Source organism: Gasterosteus aculeatus, chromosome 1 (assembly GCF_964276395.1).
Source record: "Gasterosteus aculeatus chromosome 1, fGasAcu3.hap1.1, whole genome shotgun sequence".
Classification (NCBI taxonomy): Eukaryota; Metazoa; Chordata; class Actinopteri; order Perciformes; family Gasterosteidae; genus Gasterosteus; species Gasterosteus aculeatus.
In genome coordinates this window covers 29,728,137-29,752,446 of record NC_135688.1, presented here as the reverse complement: position 1 = coordinate 29,752,446, position 24,310 = coordinate 29,728,137, and the positions used below count along the sequence as shown (strand labels likewise).

The window sequence follows — 24,310 nt, the reverse complement described above, 5'->3', positions numbered from 1 at the left end:
TCCTGTATATTGTCTATACACTGGGGAACGGCCTGCAGCACAGCTGTCTTTTTTTGTTTTAAGCTCTGTTTGCTGTCCCTTCTGCTTCCCGTTGCCTCTCTCATATTGTGCACATGCTAGAAGTCATCACCCCCCCTCCCACCCTCCCTCCCTCCGATTCTCCACAGCATCCTGCGCTGGGACTCGCTCGTATACGCCTCACACCCCGAGAGATCCGTCGAGCTTCAGACCGCAGTGTGTTGCGTTGTGATGAGGTGTTGTCCGCAGGGAGCTTGATCTCCTCTGACACGGCTAATGCGCCCTGTCAGAAGCGTTCGAGGCTGACGCCGGTCTCGTCTCCAGTTGGCGAAAAAGCCAAGAGTCGAGCGGGAGTCGAGCGGTGAGTCTAGCTCACCGCATCCGGCTGCCGGCTCCACTTACAGCACCGCCCCCCGCGGCGCGGAAGCCGTGACCTTCGCGGCGCTCCCGCTTGTTTGAGGAGTCGGGTTGCCGTCGGGCCCAATAGGTGACTTTGTCGACCGTTTCCCGGGCGGGCAGTTCACAAAATCAAGTCAGCGCTTTGCATCGCCACATGGCATTCAATGGCGTTATCGCTGGTTTAGGAGCGCCCGTCATAAGACACATTATCTAAAATGACCATCATATGTAGAGTTTTGCAGAGCAGAGCCATTGCTACGATTAGAGGCAGGAGATGCGAGATGTTGCACCATCATGCAGAGTTGGCGGCTGGAAAATTGGCCATTTCTGCAGATTCAATCACTTGCTGCAAAAAAATCCTCCCTCGGCCAACAGGATTCAAGAGAATCTCTGGAACAAATGAAACAGTTTGCACATCTGTTTATTTCGCATTTAGATGCTTTTTAATATCATTAATTGACCCTCGAGGGAAAGCACATTGGATGCTCGGCTCTTTGTCCAAAGATCCATGAGAAAAATCAATATCATCTGCATGTAGTAACATTTGTCTGTGTGAGTCATCCGGCTGGCTGGAGCCATTCACATTATTGAGTCTCAGTCACTTTCTGAGGAGATAATATGATCTGCATGCCTCTGAGTCCATAACTCAACTTTATGGTGATGTGCTGGTGCTCAATGATTTTCCGGGACGCTCTCTCGGTTGGCCAGACATCCGAGGAGTGATTCGGGTTTTATGAGGCGCACTGAGCCTCAGGTGAGCAGGATTGAATGAGGGATGCGTTGCTGAGGACAGTTTGACCCTCGGGGCTGATTGTCTGAAGTGTCAGTGGTCAACGACTTTGTCTTTGTGTGTGGTCACGGTGGTCACCGAGGGGCCATTGTGGGACCCTGTGGCGGCCAGCGGGCCGTTGAGCCGCGACCTAACGTCCATCTGGCACAACAGCTGGAGGAGCTGTGGCTGTCCACGGGAAATTATGCAGAGCAAACATGATTCCTGTGATTATTTAATTACATTTGTTTTTCTGAGGTTGTTATCAATTACCAGGAAATGGGTCAGAAGGGCTGAACAAAGCCAGAGAGACTCAAGTGAAACCCTCTGAATTAGAAGGTCTTTCTCCTCTGACCCACTTCCACTAGTTCCTGGCTGACTGGACTCCTGCAGGGACACACTGAGACCACGCAGAGCATCTAAATGGTCTGACGACGATGGGCTGCACTGTAAATGGACCTCTTATGTGCAGAGGGCGCTGGGACGCTGCCAGAATGAGGCGATGGTGAAAGCTCTTTATTTTCCCATCAGGCTTCCATTCACGTGGAGCTCGTCGGCGCCTCTCAGGCATCACGGCACCAACAACGTGATCGGGTGTCAACGGCTCACCGGCAGCTCAAAGAAACAGAAAACACAAATTAGTTCCCTCGTGAAAAGCGTGACGAAAAGGTATTGATTGATACGGTCTTTGTGCACGATTAACGGATCGATACCCCATCATCTTCACTTCCGTCCTCGGTGTTTTTTCTGAAAGGGAATTTCAAAGCGTACGTTCACTCCCGCGCCGCGGCCGGCTCACTGCTTCTTTACACAATTTGTACATGAAAAATGCAGGAGAGCCCAAAAGTGAGTGAACCGGTTGTGTCGCCACATATTTGTCGTCAACTACTTTGTTGTTTTTAAGCGGCTTTGCGTTTCTCTCCAGAGGAACAATGCTGAAGGCTCTCGGGTGTCCCACACAATGCCGCCGTCACACAGGACGCGAGCAACGCTACGACTCGCACGCTGAGGGCAATGCTTTCAGGGCTGTGTGTGTGTGTGTGTGGTGGGGGGGGCATCTGGGGGTGATCTATTGTGACCCCCTCACTTTAATCAGCCTGTTTGAGGGCCCCCGGTTGAGAAATGGCTTCCAGAGGGCTCAGAGTATGCGCCCGCTAAAAGGAGCCTGCCCCAGATAAAGGGGGTTAGCTGAGTAAACAAATAATAATGATGGAACACTGTTGTTATTGTAGGAGCAAATAGCTGGCCTAAGCAGAGGAAACTCGGGTCCTTGCTCCGCGACATTTTCCCACAGTAGCGTAATTATCACATTCTGATCCTAAAATATCTCCAACGTGTCCGGATATGAAGTCTGCAAAGCCACGTTTCTGTTCAAACAAACATCTGAATCGAGGTTCCTGTTGAGACGCTCGGTTATGACAACGATGAAAATGTCATTTATTTATCAAATGGACCTTTGACACGCTTTTTGAGATTTATTTTCGGGCGGGGGGGGGCTCAAGAGTTCTTTGCACAGAGAAATCCAATATGTTTCACTGGCGTGACAAGCGAGTATTCAAGTTAACTGATGTCACTTTGTTTGAGAGGCTTAAGCAGAAACTCATGTCTATTTCTTCCACAGCTCCCATCTGGAAGGAATAAAACAAATATGGCTGCTAAAAATAAGACTCCACTTGAGATGATAACAAGGATTTAGTACCATTAACTGAGTAAATACAGTGTGTGGTTGGCTCCAGATTCATATTAAAATTCCTTCCCAACCTGGATGAGCTCCGACTGTAAAAAAGGCCCCTGAAATGTGCTCCAGTGAAGCCTTTCAAAAGTCGACCACGGACGATTTAAATATTTAATGCTGTTGAATTAAGGGACTTTCTCAGATCACCGGACTCTGTGCGCGACACAGAGAGGGTCTTTGTTCACGTTGACCCATGAAATAAATGCAGTCGGCCGCAGATGATCTCCCTCACATTGGGGATGAAATAAACGGTGGATGAAATGAAATGAAATGTCCACTAAGCTTTGAGGACCTTCGTCTATGCAGAAGCCTGTTTTCCACTCAACAGGAGGCGGCATCACGTTTTACAAACTCTTCCAAAGGGAAGCTGCTACTCGTTGTCTCTGCGGGGAAGCTGCGTGCTGAAAGTAACGCATCATTACGTGCATTTATTTTTTTAGGGTCAAAAATCATTTTCAGCACCTGTGATCCTCAAACGTTCACTGTTTTAAAGCACAAAGGCTCCAGCGAATGTATTCATGTGTTATTTAACGGGTGAAGTTCACTCGGGACTTTTCTATTTACAGCAGTGCCTCGGGTGTGGGGGGGTGGGGGGGCTACCCAAATGTGCACCATCTCCATCGGGGCTACTGCCCGTGGAATCAAACAGGCGGCCTTTTGCTTTTGCTTTAACCCCGAGGCAGCTGACACCCCCGCGGTCGGTCGGGGAAGATGCGCCCCGCGTAAACAACCCCCCCCATCGCCACGGAATTAATTCATGACCAGGGGAATATAAGCATTGCATAGTCCTGCGGGAGAGGTCAAAAGTCACCGCAACCCATCTTTTCATCTTCCTCGTTATTATTCCTCTACCTCCCCCACGTTGAAAAACCCATCACCTCACCGCCTCGCTCTGCCTCGCCGCGGCTGTCGGGTCGGATGTGAAATGGGGAATCTGATAACGACGAGTGGCACAGGTGAGTTCTGGGATGACAGCCGCGTCCTCTCGTCACATTAGCATTTCCCTGGTTATGTTATGGTTGCTTGCCCGCTGGCGCTATCTCCCCCCCCATCCCATCCCGAGGCCCGGTAGAAAATCACAGGCTGACATTAATGCTTCTCTCGAGCAGGAATGCGACGCCTCGACATCTGCTCGACGCACGGCAATAAATCAGCCTGTGGAATTGGGATCAGGGGAACCTGTGATAAAGACGACGCCCGGAGCGCCGAAATGTCAGTAAAACACACGCCGGGAAGTCACGAGACTGTCACCGAACAGACTTTGTGGGGTTTGTGTCCTCACAACGGAACTTTAGCCCAAGTCGCCAAAGGTTTCCTCCGTTAAGGTCACAACACAAGATGGCTGCATGCGACGTTGCTGCATTTCGGCAGTATCCAGGGGTAGTTGTGCGCCACAGTTCTGCAGTATCTGGATGTAGTTGTGCGCCACAGTTCTGCAGCATCCGGGTGTAGTTGTGCGCCACAGTTCTGCAGTATCCGGGTGTAGTTGTGCCCCACAGTTCTGCAGTATCCGGGTGTAGTTGTGCCCCACAGTTCTGCAGTATCCGGGTGTAGTTGTGCCCCACAGTTCTGCAGTATCCGGGTGTAGTTGTGCCCCACAGTTCTGCAGTATCTGGGGGTAGTTGTGCGCCACAGTTCTGCAGTGTCTGGGGGTAGTTGTGCGCCACAGTTCTGCAGTATCCGGGTGTAGTTGTGCGCCACAGTTCTGCAGTATCCGGGTGTAGTTGTGCGCCACAGTTCTGCAGTATCTGGATGTAGTTGTGCGCCACAGTTCTGCAGTGTCTGGGGGTAGTTGTGCGCCACAGTTCTGCAGTGTCTGGGGGTAGTTGTGCGCCACAGTTCTGCAGTATCCGGGTGTAGTTGTGCGCCACAGTTCTGCAGTATCCGGGTGTAGTTGTGCGCCACAGTTCTGCAGTATCCGGGTGTAGTTGTGCGCCACAGTTCTGCAGTATCCGGGTGTAGTTGTGCGCCACAGTTCTGCAGTATCCGGGTGTAGTTGTGCGCCACAGTTCTGCAGTGTCTGGGGGTAGTTGTGCCCCACAGTTCTGCAGTATCCGGGTGTAGTTGTGCGCCACAGTTCTGCAGTATCCGGGGGTAGTTGTGCGCCACTGACAAGCCGGTGAGCTGGAACAAAGCCAGTAAAGCAACAGCGACACGAAGCTTACCATCAAACTGTGACGGCGGGAGGCGAGCTGTTCGGTGCCGATAGCGCTGATTGGATCCCCTCGGGAGCCTTTCGCTCAATCTGTAACGTGCCTAATTTCCCGTGAAAGAGCAGAGTCGTCAGCGCTCCATCGGCCCTCTCTCGCCAAGGCTCCGGCTCCGGTGAACTGTCTCTCAGAGCCTCCATGAACAGAAGCACAGCTTCCCCCGGCGAACCAACGGACATCTGTTCGGCATCAGCTCCCCGCGCCGATCGCCCCCCCTTTCGCCTGTCACCGTCGCCGGTGCTCTTTGTCTCTCTCCTCTGGATCGTGACGCCCCTGATGTTTGGATCCCATCGTCTCAGGGTCTAGAAAAGGCATACCGATTATGTTGATTGAGGTTATTGAATTAAAGCGGCGAACGCCGTCCTGCTCGGTTAGGGCGAAGCCACCGGCCTGTATTTCGCGCACCCTTCGGCTCGCTGCTCGTCTGTCGACACAGATGAGGATCCATCTTCCCTCCAATTCCCAACGTCCTCCCTTTCCTTTGTTCCTCTCGTTTCAGAAGATCCTTTCTCCCTCCCGCTCGCTCGCTCTTACAGCGGCCTCTCCCTTTTCCCCGTGCTCCTCTGCGTTGCCAGGTCCAGGTTTCCTTTACATTTCTGTCATCACCAATTACCCTCCCTTTCCAAGTACACCTGACTGGATATTGGCCCCTAGATGATAATAAAACCCAGCAACCCCCAGGCTTGTAAAAGATTTGTGTGCCTCGTACGTTCCCTGTTTCCTCGATTCCCATCCTGTCTGGAAACATCGGCACCAGCGGCCGTGTGTTTGTTTTTATTCCTACAGGCAGCATTCCTCGACGGCTCCTCCCCGGTGTGTGTTTTCGTAGATTTTAAAACCGAGGCCGAGAGCAAAAGAGAACGGGGAGAGATTATAGAGACGAGCAGGGAGGGAATGGACATAAAAAGCGGAAAAGCCAAACAAAAGCAGCGGCCCCTGGCGCATACCTTCACCCTCTCCTCCACCCAGATGGCTCCGTGGAAGCGATCCATGGCAGGTCCCAAGTATTTAATTCCTCGGCCACTTTTTCAACTCTCCCCGGTGAGATTTACACGGTGAACAGCTTTGCCACTGTTCCCAAAAGGCATGAATGGAGCACTCTGTGGAAGCCAAAGAAGCAGAGGAGAACAGACGCAGGGCTATTGGAGACTTGGACGTATCTCAATGTTTGGAAAGATAATCTGCGGGGATTTGGATTCCTGACGGTGGCGAGGTGTTGATGTTTGGGCCGCGCCGGGCCGGAGCTGCTGCGTGGAGGAAGAACTTCAGATAGCCCAAACTGCCCAAACTCTCACTGGGTGATGAACAGGCTCCCTTTTGTATCTCAGGTAATCCATATTGCCCCACAACACTCCATTCCGACGCAGGTAGGCAGATGAAGAATATCCCGCTCACTGGAACCATTTGTTGCACTCATGTCACGGACTCAATGAGGCTTCTGTGTCGGCCTCCGCGGCCACTAAGGTTCTGGGTACAATAAGCCCAGTTTCTGCATCGCTCATTTTTTGAGGTTGTGAGAGCCTTGATTGTTTTTTATTTAGTCTTCGTTGGATTGGGAGATGAATTTGTAAAACCATGGATGCAAAATATCCACAGAGAGGTCGTGGTGAGGGCCAGTGGACTGTGACTGAGAGCTCCTTAGGTTCTCTGTGATTATAGATGCATATTCATCATAAAAAAACCAAGACCGTCCTTCCTTTATGAATCCATCAAATGATTGTGATGCAGCGACAAGCTTCACAAACACATCCAGCATCAGTCACACACGGATCACACAGATGTCAAAGTCCTTTTCCACAGTTAAAAAATCCAGCGTATTAACCTGAGCAGCGGCCCCCTCCACTGATAAAGGTAGCGGGGGGGCGGGCTATCGGCCCGTTATCAGGCTCCGAGGATATGAGAGTTCGATGGCCGGGCGGATACTCTGACATCGCCTCCGTGGGACGTGAGTAACGACTTCTGAGCGAAGGATCATCTGAACCGAGCCCCGCAACGTGCTGATAAGACTAATGAATTTAACCGAGGCTAAACAGGGGCAGGTTCCTAGCAATCTGCAGGCAGACACCATTAGTCATGCTGATTATTTCATTACCTCTCGACGATACGATCGCAGTCGTTGCGAATTATATCGCAAATACGTTTTCATTGATCAAATTCAAATGATCAAATTAGCCACGAATGCATCTTTGCTCACGATGTGCACATCAACTTTTGGAGTATCGGATGATCGTATCTGTGGCAGGACGTCGTTTCAGATGTGATATGTCGTGTGAATATGTGTGTGTGTGTGTAACAGCTTGAAGAGTCCCGGTCATGATTTATTCTCAAGTGTGCCATAAAAAAACGTGCAGAAAGAAATCTTCCATTTTCTTTGCACAACCTTTGACACACAGGAGCCCAAGAGGGAGCTCGGCTTTCAGTCAAACCGGCAGCTAGAGGTTTGCACTTGGCTTAACGGTCCCTGAGGCCGCGCTGGCATGTCATCGCTATGTGCAGAATTCATGGCAAGCAGAGGTGGGCCGAGGATGGAGATGGTTGTCACCTTGACTTTGGCAGGGTCATGACCCCCAGAGCCCACTTGAGGGGCTGCAGGGCGTACGAGGTGTCTTGTCTGTAGCGCCGGCCTCTGATCTTTAGACACATCAAGGTGGTGGAGGGAACGATCCCTGACCTCCACACCAGCGAGTCCAACTTTCATCCAGCTTACGGTTTTGTTTTCTCCAAAGAGACGTGTGTATAAGAACCAGATATGATCTAGATCTTAATCCTGAAGAATGTGTGAAAGACCAAAGCGTGCAAGTCGGCCTCATGTGGAGGAATAAGGCATCTGGTGTTTTATTGACAAATGATCTTGAACAGACTTTGTTTTGTGTGTCAGACTGTGTGTGTGTGTGTGTGTTTGTGGTTCTTTTTTTTCCCATCCACCCCTCAGTGCCGAAGCAGTGGGGGGCGACGCGCAGATTTTAAAATGTCACGAAAGGCACACGAGCAGTTGGAAGGGACTCGATGGGGAGGGTGGGGGGAGGGTGGGGGGTGTATCCTCTTCTCCTCTACCATGTGTCTCCTTATCAACACACAGGGTCAACATGAGCGAAGCCTCGGCCGCAGAGCAGCTTCAGCAAACACATCACCTGCCAGGGCCAAACCTAGTTAAGCCGGCGCTATCAGGTCAGATAGTTCCAGAAAATATCGTGTTATCGAGTTTTCCAAAACCTCCTTGTGATTTAGCGTGATTCAAAGGGGTCGTGCTCTCCTTTGGGGTTTACAGCCCTGAGGAAGTTTTAACCTCCGCGAGGAATCGTTGGACTGGGCTGCAATTCGCGAGAGGACCGTTTCTGGAGAAATACGCCTGGAGTCAATAAATCCAGCGTCCGCGTGAGCAGCCGGGCCCCGTGGGAACCGCGCAGCTTTCACCAGCGCCGTAAAACCGTCTGATAACGCCTGGCCGAGGATAAAACACGCGGCGTTACCTGCGCGGGTCGTACCTCAAATCCGGCCGTCCCGTTCACCACCACAACATTCTCGGCGTTCCTCCATGTGCGCGCCGGGGATTATTCCGGTGCCCCGTCATCCGGAGAGGTCTCTGCGATGACAACACGGACTCACGCGGCTTTCCCTCACGTTTGATGTGGCCTGTAAACATCTCCCCTGACATGGGGCTCTCGCAGGAGAAGGTTCCCCTTTGTGAGGTAGCAGAAGCCATTATGGGATCGTGTTGCTAATGGTGTTTTTTCGGAGACGGGCGTTTCACCCTGAGACGGGTATTTTTTATTTTTTTTCTTCCTGTCTGCGTGATGACGTGGACTGAAGGCCGCTGGTTTGGACTGTGCTCCGTGTTTGATAATGCACGAGGCCTCGTCGCTCCTCGATGAGCACCACCGTGTCTCATCTGCAGCACAAAGAGCTCACAGCAAGCCGGCGGCTGCGACCCGCATGCACCCAGGACAGGACCACTTATACAGATAAAAAGCATAAAGAGGACCGGAGAGCGGGAGCGTTAATGGCTTGCCAGCTCGTGTGTGAGTGGTGCTCAGGCAAGCAGATGGCTTCGGGACGCTGCCGCTTAACGCCGCATTTGGTTTACTTTCCAACGTTAAAGAACTATTGCACCGGTTCCGTGGAAATGAACGACGGCGGTGATGGAAAAGGGGATCAAAAGATTAAGACTTAATGTTGTGTTTTGTTCAACGTCGCATCCATCCGTTGTCGTGCTTCGGCGGGACGCCTGGGCCTCCGCCACGCCGCGCTGGCATCGGGGGCCAGCCGGCGGCGGCCGGTGTCTTCGAGTGGCGGCCTCAGATGTGTGATTTTTAAGTGCGATAATTGCTTGAGAAGCAGCCGTTGGAGAGCGAGGGGGGGGGAGCGGGCGGACTGAACAACTGCACTTACTGTATTTAGACCTGAAGCATGTGCTTCGGGAACATCTGGACCACTACGAGGTTACTCTCAGGGCCACAGGTTAAAAAAAGCTCACGCAGTGGCAGCAGAAGTGCTTCAGGTCTGCTCAGAGGGAGGTCCCAATCTACACATGGCAAATAACGGGTGTGAAAGGCTGTGAGGGTCATTGTGTGTTCTGTTTTTTTGCCAGTTTGTGATTTGCCTCGCGGTTGCCAAAGTCACATTTCCATGTAGACCTGATATCTGTGCACGGGACAAAGGTTCATTTTCAGGGCTCCTCTGAAAAGTTGCTGCAGGCAAAGCGCTTGTTTTGGTTTCCTGTGGTTTCAACAGTTGTTTTTCAAAAGAAATCTGTTTGTGTTTCACATGTGGGCTTTATCTCCGCCATCGACTATTTAGAGAGCTGAGATCACAGCAGACGCGCAGAAAACCCAGAGAGGCTCCGGGGAGGAGCGTGGAGACGTTTTTAGAACGGGCGCTCTCGGGTCCAACCCGAGGGCGGGGGAAATAAACGGCTCCCAGATGACGCTCTCCCCTCGTGGACCGAGATTCCAGGACTCGTGACCTCTTCATGGGAATCCCCATTATTCAATTACAGTGTGAGCAGACTGTCTGGAAATCAATGGGGGAGCATCTGTCCCAGCGAGATAACCCTCCACCCCAGGAGACGCGTCACGAGCCGTCAAGCCAACAACTAATGAATTAGTCTGAGAATCGCAGCGATCCGACAGCATCGAGCCGTTATTTACTGCAGGTAGACCTCACACGTCTGACCCCCCCCCCCTCCGCTCTCCCTCCTACCTTCTACTTTATGTAGTCGGACCACTAGAAAACAAATCATCAGGCCGTACTCTCGAGCGCTGACATCTGTTATTTCCATCCTTGTCTCGGGCCTTCGCTCATTTGGTCGGCGCTGTAGCTCGGTAGCGCGGCGTTGAGCGAGTGTGAGCTTTTCCCAGCTGACGTTACGCAGCTTCTGGAGTTACCCGCTGAGAGAGAGAGCGAGAGAGCGAGAGGCCGAGCCGATTAATCGCACCTTCTCAGAAGCACTTCTGCTCTCTTCTGCGCATCTAATGAAAACAAAGCTGAGCGCAACGCAAAGTCCAGACGCGACTTGACAGCATCACTGTTTAGGAGGACGGTGGACTCGACCCCGTGTTTCTGATTAACCTGTGTTCAGCTGGCACGCCGGCTCCGTTGTTGACTGTTGGCTCTGCTCATCTCTTCCCGCCAGGAATACATGGACGCCAACAAATGCATCGGGGAGCTCCTCAAGCAGCTCGACGAGGAGCGGCGAAACGTCCGGAGGTAAGAGGCTCTTGAGGTGTTGAATCCACAGACAGACGGCAGCGGAACGTCGTTGTTTGAGCTGGAGACGAGCTTTGTACGCCGTTCTCGAGAAGTGCTTTTTGTGGCAGACAAAAGGGGGAAGACTCCGACCCCCCGTGTGGGGTTGACCGGGGGCATTTCTCATGGAGGTCCTTTCGGAGGAGCCTCAGACAATGGGAGCGGAGAGCTTATGGAGATGCCAGTTCCAGTGACCTCGTCCCCTCTTTGCTCCCATCTTTGGAGCCATCGCAGCGATCGCACGGCCCACTTAGAAAAAAGAAGCCTTTTTTTTTTTTAAACTTCACCCCCTTTTGTACAACCTCCTCTCCATCTCAATGGAGCTATATTACCCAAGCTCAAAGTAATTTTCCCCCTGAGTGAGCAGAGGAGGGCTGGGGGTTTGACACGGGGGGTAAAGGGGTCTCAGGGTGGGTGGCTGGCGGGATGGATGACCACTGACCGTCCCCTTTGCTGCTCCTTTTAATAAAGGAAGTGATGTGTAAAGGAATAACCCTCCCGTCTATGTCATCCCCACCCCTCTTTACGGAAGGGAGGGAGGGGAGGGCGACCTAATGGCCACTTAGTGGGAGCGACCCGGAGGACCAAGTGGTTTCAAAGCCGTGAACTTGTAGAGCCCCAGTGCTTCCTCCTGACACAGCGGGACGTCAGCACGGATGAGATGCAACCATCTCACCGCCAGAAAATAAAAAAAAGTCCATATTCAGCCAACGGCTTGAAAACCCCTCACTGCTTTCCAGAAACAACGAACCACCCGGCGCTGCATTTATTTTGGTGGGTTCAGAGTGACGACAGTGATAAAATGACTCCACGGATGCTTTTGTTCCGCTGAAACGCGGACAAAGACGGAAAGAACCCCGCCTCTTCCCCCTTATTAAGCGCACATCTCGCAATAGATGTGCGCCCCCCCCCCGCTCAGAACATGGGGCCCATTAACCCGTCAGTGGGAGAAAGAGAAGGCCGCACATTCCTCCGGTTCCACGCATCCCCGCTTCACGAGCCGGCGATCTCTCATTGTAACGTGTTATGGGACAGTCTGACGCTGCTGAAGCACAGTCGCCACTTAAAAACTCCCCAAAGGGGGATTCTGAGCCTTTAAAGACGACGTTTATAACACAGGAGCCTATTTCAAATCAACAGGTTGGTGTTTAATTAAAATAAACAATATTAAATAGACAAATACATGCACAAGGTTGTCTGTTTTTGATTGTCTGTCAGAAGCATCTGCTGCATCCTCAACATCCTAAAGCCTCGCACACACACGCACACGCACACACGCACACACACACACGCACACACACACCGTTCTTCACGCTCAGTCGCCGCCTCGCTGCTCAATGAAGCACAAAACCCCAGTGGGGATGCTGGCTGGGCCTTCCTGCTCCCTCTATTCAACGTGACCACGTCCTTGACGGGCGGAAACAAAAGCGCAGCGGCGCAGTGTCAACATCAGATGGAGCAAATCCCGCTCTGGCGGCGGCGGCGGACGCCCTCGTGCAGTAGGACGCCGACCGCGGCTCTCCAGCCATTTGTTTGCCGTCGTTAAAGTACGTGGAAAGTCTACGGCGGCGTCAGCGGCGGCTGGGGAGCTGCTGGCGCCGCGGCCGTTGGGTTAGACGGGAAGCGGAGGGTGTTCCAGGCTTTTGCAGAGTGATGCACACGTGGATGTTCTGCATGATTGGCGGTTTGTCTGCGTGATCCCTCTGTGTGATTCTGCCCCAGCGGATTAAAACATCTGCGTTACTCTTTTATTTCCTTCCCCTGACCTTGCTGAGCGCGGCCAGTATCGGGTCACATGGCCTCACCTGCCTTTTTTCTGCCTGCCGTAGCAGATGGCGTTTTTGTCTGTGACGCCGTTCACACCTTGAAGGACGGGGTGGGGGTCCAGGGGGGGGGGGGGGGGGGGGACTCGGCTGGAGATCCACCGGGGGCTTGAGGGACAGGCAGCTGCAGCCTCCAGCCAAAAAAAAGGACATTAGGACGACATCTGCTGATCAATAAGCTATTTGTCATGTTCATGGAGCAGCGGGGGGGGGGGGGGGGGGGTCAGGGCCGATCGGCGCTTATTGCCGGGATTAGAAACTAACGGCTCTGAGCTTAAGTGAATTTGCATGTGGGTTGAATTAAAAAAACTTAGTTTTATCCACTAACTGCTGCACTGCTTGAATTTGGAAGCGACTGAGTTTATTTTATGTGTTTAACTCCCTTTGAGTGATTTGAATGATCTCATTCCAACATTCTCTTATTGTTTAAGCTTTTAAGATTACAGAGCAACTAATACAAATTGCAGCAATTGTTTCAACTGAGATTTAAGTCTTTGAAAATGTCTCTAAAAGCACTTTGGGTGTCCCCCTGCACTCCTACAAGGACGGAATGAAATGTGTGTGTGTGTGTGTGTGTGTGTGTGTGTGTGTGTGTGTGTGTGTGTGTGTGTGTGTGTGTGTGTGTGTGTGTGCTCATGGGAGAAAAAGACCGCTGGAGCACGAAGCTCGTAAACGGCTTTACGAATGTGCTCCTCGCCGATGTCACTACGAGGCATTTGTGGCCTTAGAGATGTGCGGCCGGCGGTCAGAGCGAGATGAAAGGCTGAAGTATGTGGCGAGGCGCCGTCGACGAGAAGGCGCGTCGCCTCCCGCGAACCCTCCGACGCCCCCGCCCCCCCCCCAGCCCCCCCCTAAGGGCCCGCCGTCTCGCTTGGGCGGGAGCCGTGCGTTTTACAACTTTAATTGGATAAGTTGACCGGTCTAATGCAGTAATTTGATCACGCTAAGCGCCATAGAGATCTAATACACCCTCCAAGTATGTTTGTGTGGCCCCTGAAGTGAATGATTTCCCCTAATCTTCATTGGGGGTCACTTTATGAGCCAGACAAGGCTGAAATACCTCGAAGACGCCGTCCGTGGGGAAATAAATCAATCGGCGAAACCGTGAACGGAAACCTTCAACCTGCTCTGCAATCTTCCATCCAGCTCGCTTGTTAGCACGGATTAGCATGTTGTCGATCTTCACCCTCCATGACGGGTAAACCCAATGATGAACTCCAGCTAGCGGAGGAGGCGCCGCAAGTCGGTTCAGTGCGCTCGGCCACTCGTCTCCCGGGTAACGTAAGCGGCGAGCGCTGCAGCGCCGCTGCATGCACATAAAATACATGCATCAGTTTTATGGAGCTTATGAGCGGAGCAGGTTAATCGAAGGGGTTAATGAGGCCTTTTACTGATGCTGCCTCAAGGTCGTTCCATAGCTGCATTCCCATGCACGGCGAGCGTGATCCCTCGCTTTCCCCTCCTCCCTGCACAACCTTCTCAACTCATATCATTCATCGTAAGCCGGTTTCTTCACTGGTGCTTTCAAGTGTAGAGCTTAGCAGCTGTCTGCTGCGCTCTTATTTTGGAAAGAGAAGAACTCGCACTCCTCAGCGTAATGGATTCAAGCGTTCCCTGCAGATACGGCGTTGTAATCGGCGTGTTTTGTTAGCGGTTTCACAACATGCATACACACTGTTTTATAGGACTGCACGTATTCTTGGCATTTCGATTGAATGGGGAATTATCTGCATTCCTAGAAGCAATTAGCTGTGTTTAAGAGCTGAGTGGGTTTTAGTCTTGCACAAGGGCTGATTACCACCGTCGTTAAGTGAGTTCTCAAGCACTAATTTGAATGCATTGTGCTGTAGCTAAAGCAGATTTCTTACGTCTTGTTTTGGAATATTACGTTTCCAGTCAGCGTGGTTTTGTCTGGCTGAACCGGGATCCCCAAAACATCCACTTCTATTAACTTCCATTGAGTTCCCCTCTGCTCCGTGCAGTGAAGACGCTTCTTTCTTCTGCATTATTGTTGTGAGAAGGTGCCGTGGCTCCTTTTTTGTGCGTGTGAAAAGCGTGCAGTTATTTTGACTGCGCGCTGTAAAACATCCCCGGCGTGGAGATAAGGAGATGTTCGGGTCGCCGATGGATCCCGTGTGGTTTTGGTCGCTGGAAGTCACAGTGGTTGCATCCACGCAATCCCCCCCCCCTCAGCTCAGGGCTCTCTCCCCGAGCAAACAGGAAGAGGTGGAAATTTGTGAAATTCATCACATTTCAGTCATAACACAGTGAGCGGACGACAGATGCTTTCTCTAAAACCTGAGGTTGAGCTCCGGCCCACATGTGGTCGCTCGGTGGAAACTGGGACAAAAGATGGTTGTGAAGCAGTGTGAGATCATGGCTGTCAGTCGACGGTCCAGTGGGTGTCTAACCCCCCCCCCCCGTCTCCCCGTCTCCCCGCTGGAGATCTGAGACACAACAAAAGGATTCCATGACACGTTTGAACATCTTTACTTCCACGTTGGGTTTAGTTACTAACACAAACAACTCTTCTCTGGGTGCACGCTATGGAAAAAGACGTCCTTGAGACGTCCTTGTGAGGTGGTGATACCACTAATATTAGTAATGGTATAATAGCCCCATTTGTTTACCATAATCACACGAGGAATGTTGTATTTCTCTAAAGATTTGCTGAAGATTAATTAAAGATTAACTCCAGGAACGTTAATCCGGCTCGTTTCAGATGATTTTGCTTTTCTCACAGCAGGGAAAATCTGGTCCGTAGACGATTTCTCACTGGACCAGAACCCCGACCCGCCCCGACCACCCGTGCCCGATGAAGCGTGCTGGAGGTGCATTATCGCATGCATTGTATCGCGCTCTTCATGTTGCCACACAGCAGTGAAATGACACCTGGGGGGCGATGGCAGCGTGGCCCATCACGTGAGCCCGTGTTGGGTAAACATACTCGCTGTCTAGCCCCTCCCCCCCTCCCAAAAAGAGTCTAGCCATGTCGACAGCTAAATATCTCCTGGATGGATTGCACCCGCCCACCGGACCTCTGATGTGTTTCCAGATGATGCAGCACCCCCCACTTTGCCTCGGCTGCAGCCGCGCGCCTAATGGCGGCTCCCGGGAGCGTCGCTGAGCTTAAACACAGCGCACCGGCTAATCGTCCTCCAGGACGCACAGAGTTTTCCTTCTTCTCCTCCTGTGTGATTAAAGTCTGTCTCGGAACACACACCTAGACCGGTTAAATAAATGAGCTCAAGGGCCCCCCCACCCGTCGCTCAGCTGAGATCAAGCTGCAGGGGATCAAGCTGGAGCGCCGGACCGGAAAGCGCCTTGTTGCATTGTTTTGCAACTTTTTTTGCAAGATTCATCTTTTAATTGATCTTAAAAATGATAAAATGTACATAAATGTGCAAAGCAGCCTTCCACTTATACACGATGATCACAAAAAAAACTATTTACACAAAGCAACAGGATCCATATTTATACTTTTGCTACTTTCACTTGAGTAAAGGATCTAAACATTTCTTCCCCCACTGCGCACACACACACACACACACACACACACACACACCCCTCAACCACGCGCGTCCCTTTTCCTCAGACCACCCTGCACCCCATTACGAGTCCACATCGACCCGGTGTCCCTGCAGCCACTGTCCCAGCACCCCCCCCCCCCCCCCCCCCTGTGGAATGCTAACCCAGCCTGAGTGTGTGTGTGTGTGTGTGTGTGTGTGTGTGTGTGCGACAGTGGTGGAGCCAGGCTGACTGTGTGGGCGACCGAGTGTTTCCAAACAGTGGAATCTGTCACTGACACCCCTGGCTGAGCAATGAGCAGCGCCTTAACGAGCCCAGCAGATCACTCGGCACACACACACACACACACACACACACACACACACGCACACGTCTGCACACGCCTTTGAATATTACAAATCCAGACTAGTATACTATGATATGATTGGACATAATTATGGTTGTAAGAACCTGCATGCACCCAAAACGTGGGCTGTAATGTGCTCACATGCTGACACCTCCATGCACTTTTGTTGTTGCACGCATGCAGAAACACAAACAGACAAACACAAAACAAGGCAGAGACGATTGGATTGGATCTGATTGGATGTGATTGGAGGAGAGAGGAAGGTTTGACCCAAACACCATTTGTCTCGCTGCTCGCTGGTGATCCAATTAGAATGGACCACTGCCCTCCATACCTCTTGGTTACGCGGCATGTGTACACGTTATTGCTGACTCAGCCGTCCATTTGCCTTTTTTTTACCCAACCGGCACAATACTGTCTAATTGGTGGCCACCTGCTCTTCGCATCCAATCACCCGTCGCTCCATATTCAGATTTCCCCCCGCGAGACAGCTGCGCTGAGGATAAACACAATTACGCCTCTGCGGGACGTTTATCGGTCGCAGTAATCAGGCTTCATGAATCTTTCACGACTTTTACGATGACAAATGGAAACGTGGCCCGCCGGCTTCAGCGGCGAAGATGACGAGCACTTTGACCGGACGTGGCATCTTTTTATGATCTCTTCCCCGGGGGGGGGAAAGAGTCCACCTCCAAACCCCGATGAGTGAGAACTGATCCCTGCACGTTTGAGCTCGATGCCCCCCCACCCTGTTCCCCAGGAAACTCCTTTTCCCACACGGTGAGCGTCATTGTTCATTTAGGACACGAAGAGGCAGCGACGGCCTCGGCTCCAAGTCAGCGCCGTCCTTTCTCTGCCCTCTTTAACCGAGCGCTGCTGTCACCGGGACCCTTTTAATTCCCCCTTTTCACCCCTCCAGGGCCCGCCCCCCTCTCGCACTGGTCCTATTGGGGGGCAGACAATAGAGGGCCCCCCGCCCCCCTCCACCCCTCTTCCCATTCTGCCTCCTCGGCCCTTGCAGGCGTCCTGCCTGGTCGGCTGCAGTTTGTCAGCCATTCAGCTGAGACTGATTGTGATGGCGGCAGATGGAGTCGGCTTCGCTCCTCCGTCCGGCTTTTAATGCTCGGCTTTCAGATGGTGTCCTATGCTCCCTCGGCCTCCTTCTCTCTTTCCTCGGCCGTCTCTTGTCAGTCTCAAGTCCTGTCTCTGTTTTCCTTTGTTCACACTGAGAGTCGCAGCCAGCGTTTGCACACTTATTCCCCCCGGAGGAATATTCTGGGTTTTGAAACGCCGGCTCTGTAAGGAGGAAAAGCCGGACTTAAGGCCTCAGTGTTCCTCCAACAAAGCATTTCTGACATCAAAACGTCAATGATATTTCTCAAACAGGACCTTCACAAAATGACTTCATCGCTCACATTGTTCCTCTCTACGGGGGCAGAACTTTGCCCCCCTGCTGGGCGACACATCAGTGAGAAGTAAAACTCTCCTTTCTGTTTTCTCTTCTCCGTTTTGTCACCTCGGATGCATCTGCCTGCGATCCACAAGCCCCAGTTAGTACAACATCACAAGCCTCTTGCTCCTTCACGTCCCCCCTTTGGTGGAGTTAAACCCCCCCCTCAGCACTCCGCACCCCCCAAAAACTCCTCCTCCTCTCCCGTGCAAACCCCCTCCCCGACCTCGCTTCTCCTCCCCTGAGGGAAGATCCAGCGGAGCAGCCGTCTCCCCCCCCGAACACACGTTAAGCGTCCTGCGAGCCCGGAGAGGAGGGACGAGAGAGAGAGAGAGAGAGAGAGAGAGAGAGAAAGAGCCGGGCTGAGGGAGAAACACTGTGAGGGGAGATAAAGCCAGAGGCGGGCCGGGCGGGGGGAGGCAGAGGGGGGAGGCGGCGCTCTGTGTGTGTGTGTGTTTAGTGAGAGGAAGCATAGCGCAGAGTGTTTAGTGGGAGAAGGAAGGGGAGAGGAGAGGGTCGCCGCACGCTGCCACATCGGGGGAGAGAGAGAGAGACGAGGAGACGAGGAGAGGACGGACGCAGCGAGGACTGGGAGGAGGGAAGCGGAGAGCAAGAGGGAGCACGGAAGGGAGGAGGAGCAGTGCGGACGGGAACTTTATCACCCGCCCGGATCAGTGGGAAGCTGCTCCGGAGCAGGAGGGAGACCATGTGTGTCCCCTGAAGGCACCAGGATGCTGCATCGGGGTAAGAGGACACGCAGAGCACCGCCATCGTCCCCAGTGAACCAGGATCCTGGGTTTCACTTCATTCGTGCCGTTTACTTTGTCTTTTGTCAGAGGAACGAATGCACACTGGCACATTCCTCTTCTGCCGGCGTCTTCACTTTGTCCCGAGCATCACTTTTTAGAATTGTGATCCTCAGACGGGGGGGGGGGTGATGGGGGGGGCATATTTCATATAGCAGTATTGTACACACGTGCAGGGGGATTATCTCTGAGCCAGATTAGCCCGTTTCGGGGGAACCGCGTGCCCCGTTGCTAGTAGCAACAGTGGATGGAGCTGCGTATGATTCTGATTGATAAGAGGAGGAAATGAGCACTCGTCGTTTAAGCAGAGCTAAAACAATCGGCCGGGGGGGGGGGGGGGGATTAGTGTGTGCTGGAATGCCTGTTTTTTCTTCCCACTTCTCCTTTTCTTTCCTCACACTCTCTCTCTCTCAGACGGATTAAGATTTGCTACCCGGCCCACTAATCCCGCCCGAGAATGACTGGCGTTGAACGGCTTGTGGATACAGCTAAACGCTGGGGGGGGGGGTATGGATTACGGGGGCCGCTGTGTTGTGGTCAGTTCCTCTGCGGCTCCTCGGCAGCGCGAGTGTCCACGCGTCAAAGTCACAGCGGGACAGGGGGGGTCTGTCCTCGTCGTCGGCCATATTTAACGTCCACAGAGAGAGGGGTGGATGCTGGCAACCAGTGCAGCAAGGATGCAGGACGCTGGTGGGGGGGTATTTTTAGCCGGGTTTGTTATCTCTAAAAACAGAACTGCGAGGGAACGTGAAATTGAGAGCACGGGAGGTATCGTCACCTTCTCGCTGCTGTTGTCAAAGTGCCGAGTGTCTTCTTAGTTTGAGTATTTTGTCCAGCAGAGCACGAAAAAGCATCTGCTGTTTCTACTTCAACGGCGTCCATTTAAGTCCTCTGCGTGGGGGGGGGGGGGCGGCGTTCCCCCAGCCGGGGCCGATGTGTTCGCTGCAGTGGGCAGCATGAGGCCGCCTGCCTCTGAAACCTACCTGGGGATTACTGCGTGAGAGGATCGCCAAGTGGAGGGATTTGACTTTATGGAATTAAAAAACCGCAATTCTCTCCATCCCGACGCCGCCGCGGCGCGACCATTTCTACACACGCCGCGGCTGCTATCGTGAGCCGCGTGGTACCGGCGACGAGGAGCGCTCACTGGGATGTTCTGGACGCCGGTCGGCGTTATTAAAGCACTAATCGTCCCCCTGAACAGCCGCCCACTCGACTTAATTAAGTTGTGTGCTTTTGTGTCCCCTTCCAACCCCTGTCCGTCACATCGCCTCTCACTCCTCTACATCCGATCCCTCCTCCCCTCTCGTCTCCTTCCCCCGTATGTGGCGCTCTGTATTCGGTGACCCTCCGCCAGCATATTGGGTCCAGGTCAAGCTGAATTACTGAGGAATGTTCCCCTGTTCAATGGCCGGCCCAGTGGGCCTCAGCATGGGAGCACTTCCCCTCCATTGACGGCCAGGGGACTTTCATTTTAAACGGAATGGGGGGGTTGGGGGGGGTGCACCTTCCAGACAACTTTCCCATGTCATTGGTACCGCGGGGCAGCCGGTTTAATGATGTGTACGTGTGAGGAACGTCTCGTCGAGACGCTGTGACTGCAGGCCGTCCGGCTCAATTAAGGCGGCTTTGAATGCATTCCTCCCCTCAGCCTGCTCTACGTTTATTACCCCCCCCCTCCCCCCGAACAGCACGTGAGAACTCCAGCCAGAGTCCTGCAGCGCTCCGTCAGACGAGTACGGACCCGTTTCTGCAAATATAGCTGGCGAAACAGCTCAGGGAAGGATATCAACGGTATTCCAGGTTGCGCATTTTGGGTTCAAAGATGAAAAAACAGTGTTTTTCGGTTGCGTTGCTTCAGAAAAGAAGCACCAACTGTTTACAGGATGACGCGACGTTGTTCTTGCTCGTTATCCACTCGGCCTTCCTGCTCTCTCGATCTCGTTTTTTTGCATCAAAGCCGCCAAAAAAACACCGCAAGCTCCTCCCTCCCCGTTTTTTTTCGCATTTCTCGACTCGCCGCGGCGATGCTTTCAGGCGAAGCGAGCCGTTGGCGATGTTGGAAAAGGTCGGGTGTCCGACCTGAGGTTGCGCCGGGCGGGGAACGTCAACAAACCTCAGGTCCACAATATCTGGGCCGTAAATCAACGGATAATAGCGGGAGAGAAATGCAGGACCTGGTCCAGCGGCTGGAGGTGTTGGCGCAGCTGGAGAGGAAATGGATGGAGGCTGCTGGAGAAGCTCACCTGCAGTAAAACTCTTGTCCAAACACCCCTCGGCTTGTTTTTAAGTCTTTTCAGCCACTTGGTCGGACTTGTGCTTTTACCGAGTGAATGGCGATGATAATTACTTCTATGCCCGAGTGCCAGAACGGGAACGCCGTGGTCGTATTCCTGTAACCAAAAACACATGGAGGGGAACGTGTTTTTCCTTTTCTCTCTCCATTCACACCCGTCAGAAAGCAAAAATGTGTCGACAAATCAGCTGTTCGTCAAAGGGAATGGAAGGCAAATACAAATCCAGTGACAAATGAAGTCGAAGGCACGACTTCTGCAAAGAAACATGCAAACGGGCGACTTCCACAGCTGCCGGGCGGCTGGCTCGGCGGCGTTTCCAGTGCTTCTGTGTACTGTACCCTTTGTGTCTATTGTGTGTGTCTGTGTGTGTGTGTGGAGCGGCCGTTTGTCTGCATGTGCAAAGGGCTTCTGTTTGCCCACCTCTCGAAAAAAAAAACGATGTGTCGACAGCCGGCGTGAAACACCCCGTCTCCACGAGTCAGCAGAACCTTCCAGCGTTATGGTACAGTAGTAAATGTGAGTCCCTGTTCCCTAATTACTTTAAACCAGAACAGCCAGGGCGTAAAATACTGAACAATGGATGAAACGTGTGACTTGCTGAATGTATACGTGGGCCTTTTTTTTTTTAAGTCCAGGCGCCTGAATCAGCGCTTGACTTAAGTGCCGGACCAACTCGTGCTTCTTGTCTGAAGCGTGAGGTAATTGTAGTGCGCTTCACTTACGCCCAATTATGTGTCAGAGCGTGTGATTCAATGGAGACGAGCGTCAGTGGAACAACTTAAAGTCACGCACGGGGATCATTAGCCGCCGGAATCCCCGAGCGCGCGGCCGGGAATTTCAAAACAAGGTGTGTGTCTGAGGAGTGGAACCTGCATCGGCGTATCGGCGCTGGTTCAGGCTCCGCGGCGGCGCCTCCTCTGTTATCACTTCAACATAAAAAGACTCAAAGAGTGTGTGTGTGTGTGTGTGTGTGTGTGTGTGTGCGCACGTCTTTGCCCCGTGCGAGTTCACGTGTTGCCGGTTCCCGGCTCCGTCGGCGGCCATTTTTAAAACACATCTGCTCGTCGGCGGGGTTTCGCTCCGTCCGGACGGGGATGGCCGAGGTGACCCGCGGCGAGCGCATTCCTCAGAGTCCCCCGGAGGATTCCTCGCGTCTGATTCCCGCTGCTTCAGAAGTTCGCGGGTCGAGTGCAGGCCGTCAATCTGATCTCGGGCTGATTAAAATGATGCATTTAAGCTATTGCCCCCCCCGGCGTCGGATCGCGCCGATGACGCCCCTCTGGTTTCTACCAGTCCTTTTTGCTGTAATTAAGACCCCTCCAAAGCACTGATGCTATCACGGAGGGGAAAAGGACAAACAACCCACAGCGTTGAACAAGTCGTTGACTTTGGATTAATCGGGCTAATCGCAGTCACCTCGACGCGTTTGACCGCGCGGCGCACACCTGTCCAAACAGAGCTAGACGCACGACCTCATCGGTTGGAGGGGCGGAGGAATACGGGTTGGATGACCCACGTTGTCACGAGGCATCCCGGTGCACTGCTGTATCAGGGCACAACACCGACATCCATGCAATACTGATCCGACGTGCCAGAGAAACAACTCGCAGAGCGCAAAGACTTTGAAGCTCAAGGAACCGAGCGCGTTGATCAGGAAAAAGTCCCTTTTCCTGAAGTGCAGACGTGTCATGGCCGTGCGTGCGCTCTTTGTTTCTCTGCTCATCACATTTCGCCTCGTCAATAATTGATGGTCTGCGGCGGCGAGGCAGAGCCCATTGTGCCTGGCTGGCCGTGCGGGGCGCTGACATGTGGCTCCTGCCGCTCCCGCTGCCCTCCAGTGCAGACGGGCTCCGTGGCGGGAGGTCAGCGACCAGCTGTGGGCCGGGGGGGGGGGAAACGGGGGCCGGCAGGTCAGGCCGCCGTTCGGCCTCTCGCCTGTGATTGATTGGACCTTCTTAATGCTTTGGGACCGATTGAACGGTCACAGATGTGTGCCAGCCCCCCCCCCCCCCCAAAGACCCTCCCCACCCCCCCTCAGACCCTTTGAGCAGTGTTTACCCCGCAGGCTGATTTTGATGCCCTCTCTGTGATTGGGGCTTGAATGTTAAACAAGCAGCGCTTTGATGATGTACGAGATATTAAAACGAGGACTGATGCAGGACGCTGAGGTTGGACGCGGCGCTCGTGTGAACAGTCCTGATCCGTCACAACAACCCCATTCAAATCAAGGATGAATCCATGTGGCGTCTGGACGTAATAAATTGGCAGGTCGTTTCATCTGGAAAAAATATGAGGCTGACATTTTTAGAACCCTGAAGCTGACAAAGGCGTTTTCCATCCCGCCTCCAACCTGCTGGCAGTTGTTGCCGTTTTCCTGTCGGGGTCGAGCTGGATGTTATAACTTATCAAACGCCTCGGTACGCTCATTGTCCCGCACTGGAGAGGGGGGGGGGGATGGGACCTCGGATGGGTGCAGAAGGTTACATAACACGGCCCATGGGCGGATTAACGCTGGGAATGACCGGCCTCCGAGCAGGATGCCCTATGTGGGCCAGAGGGATTGCGTGCATGTCGGGGCTCTTAACCCAGCGGGAGCGCAGACGCTTATGCATAAATGCATGGCAGCTCCACTCGCATCCAAACATTTGTGCATCTCTGTGTACATCCGTGGCTCGGAACGATTGAAATGTTTATCTCGCCACGAGCCTCCATGGCAATGTTGGAAAAGCTGGTTTGCATCTTTTATACATCCTGAAGTGCGCATCGACGTCGGCGTGAGTGACTGCAGGCCGAAGGCATCGTGTGGCGTTTCTTCTGTTAACATGAGGACAGATTAACCACACGGGAAATAAGACGGTGTGCAGCGCGGGCTTTTCTCTTTCATTATGTGCTTAACAGCAAACAATGTACGATGGATCAAACCACCTGTATGCAGGAGTGATGAAAACAGCGCTCAGCGTCTGCCTCCCACAATGCAGTTCAAAGCGCGTGGGTCCGACATGTCGGCTCAGGTCGGCGAATGCTCCCCTGCTGATTGATCTCCCCCCCCCCCTGCAGCACTGACGGATCGTGTCTTCGCACGCCGCCGTGCGCCGTCTGAGCGCGAGCCGGGTTCGCGGCGCGTCTGAGCGTGGAGGACTTGCTCCGGGGGGGGGGGCGACCGTCTGACCTCGAAGAACGCGGA

General features: G+C 53.1%; 1 protein-coding gene across 9 annotated transcripts in view; it reads left to right on the top strand.

Moving 5' to 3' along the window:
• LOC120819826 (nck-associated protein 5-like) overlaps positions 1 to 24,310 on the top strand; it is an 81,358-nt gene that overhangs the window by 16,727 nt on the left and 40,321 nt on the right. For 4 of the 9 annotated variants that reach the window (XM_078102385.1, XM_040177558.2, XM_078102376.1 and 1 more), the window contains one exon: positions 10,764 to 10,837. The exons of 2 other annotated variants lie outside the window; for them this stretch is intronic. In XM_078102385.1, the coding sequence (XP_077958511.1) occupies positions 10,770 to 10,837 (68 nt within the window). In that variant the 5' untranslated portion in view covers positions 10,764 to 10,769. Of the gene's footprint in view, positions 1 to 10,763; positions 10,838 to 18,281; positions 18,768 to 21,623; positions 21,643 to 24,310 lie in introns of those variants that run through there. 3 more of the 9 variants (XM_078102379.1, XM_078102382.1, XM_078102378.1) reach the window with 3 other exon arrangements.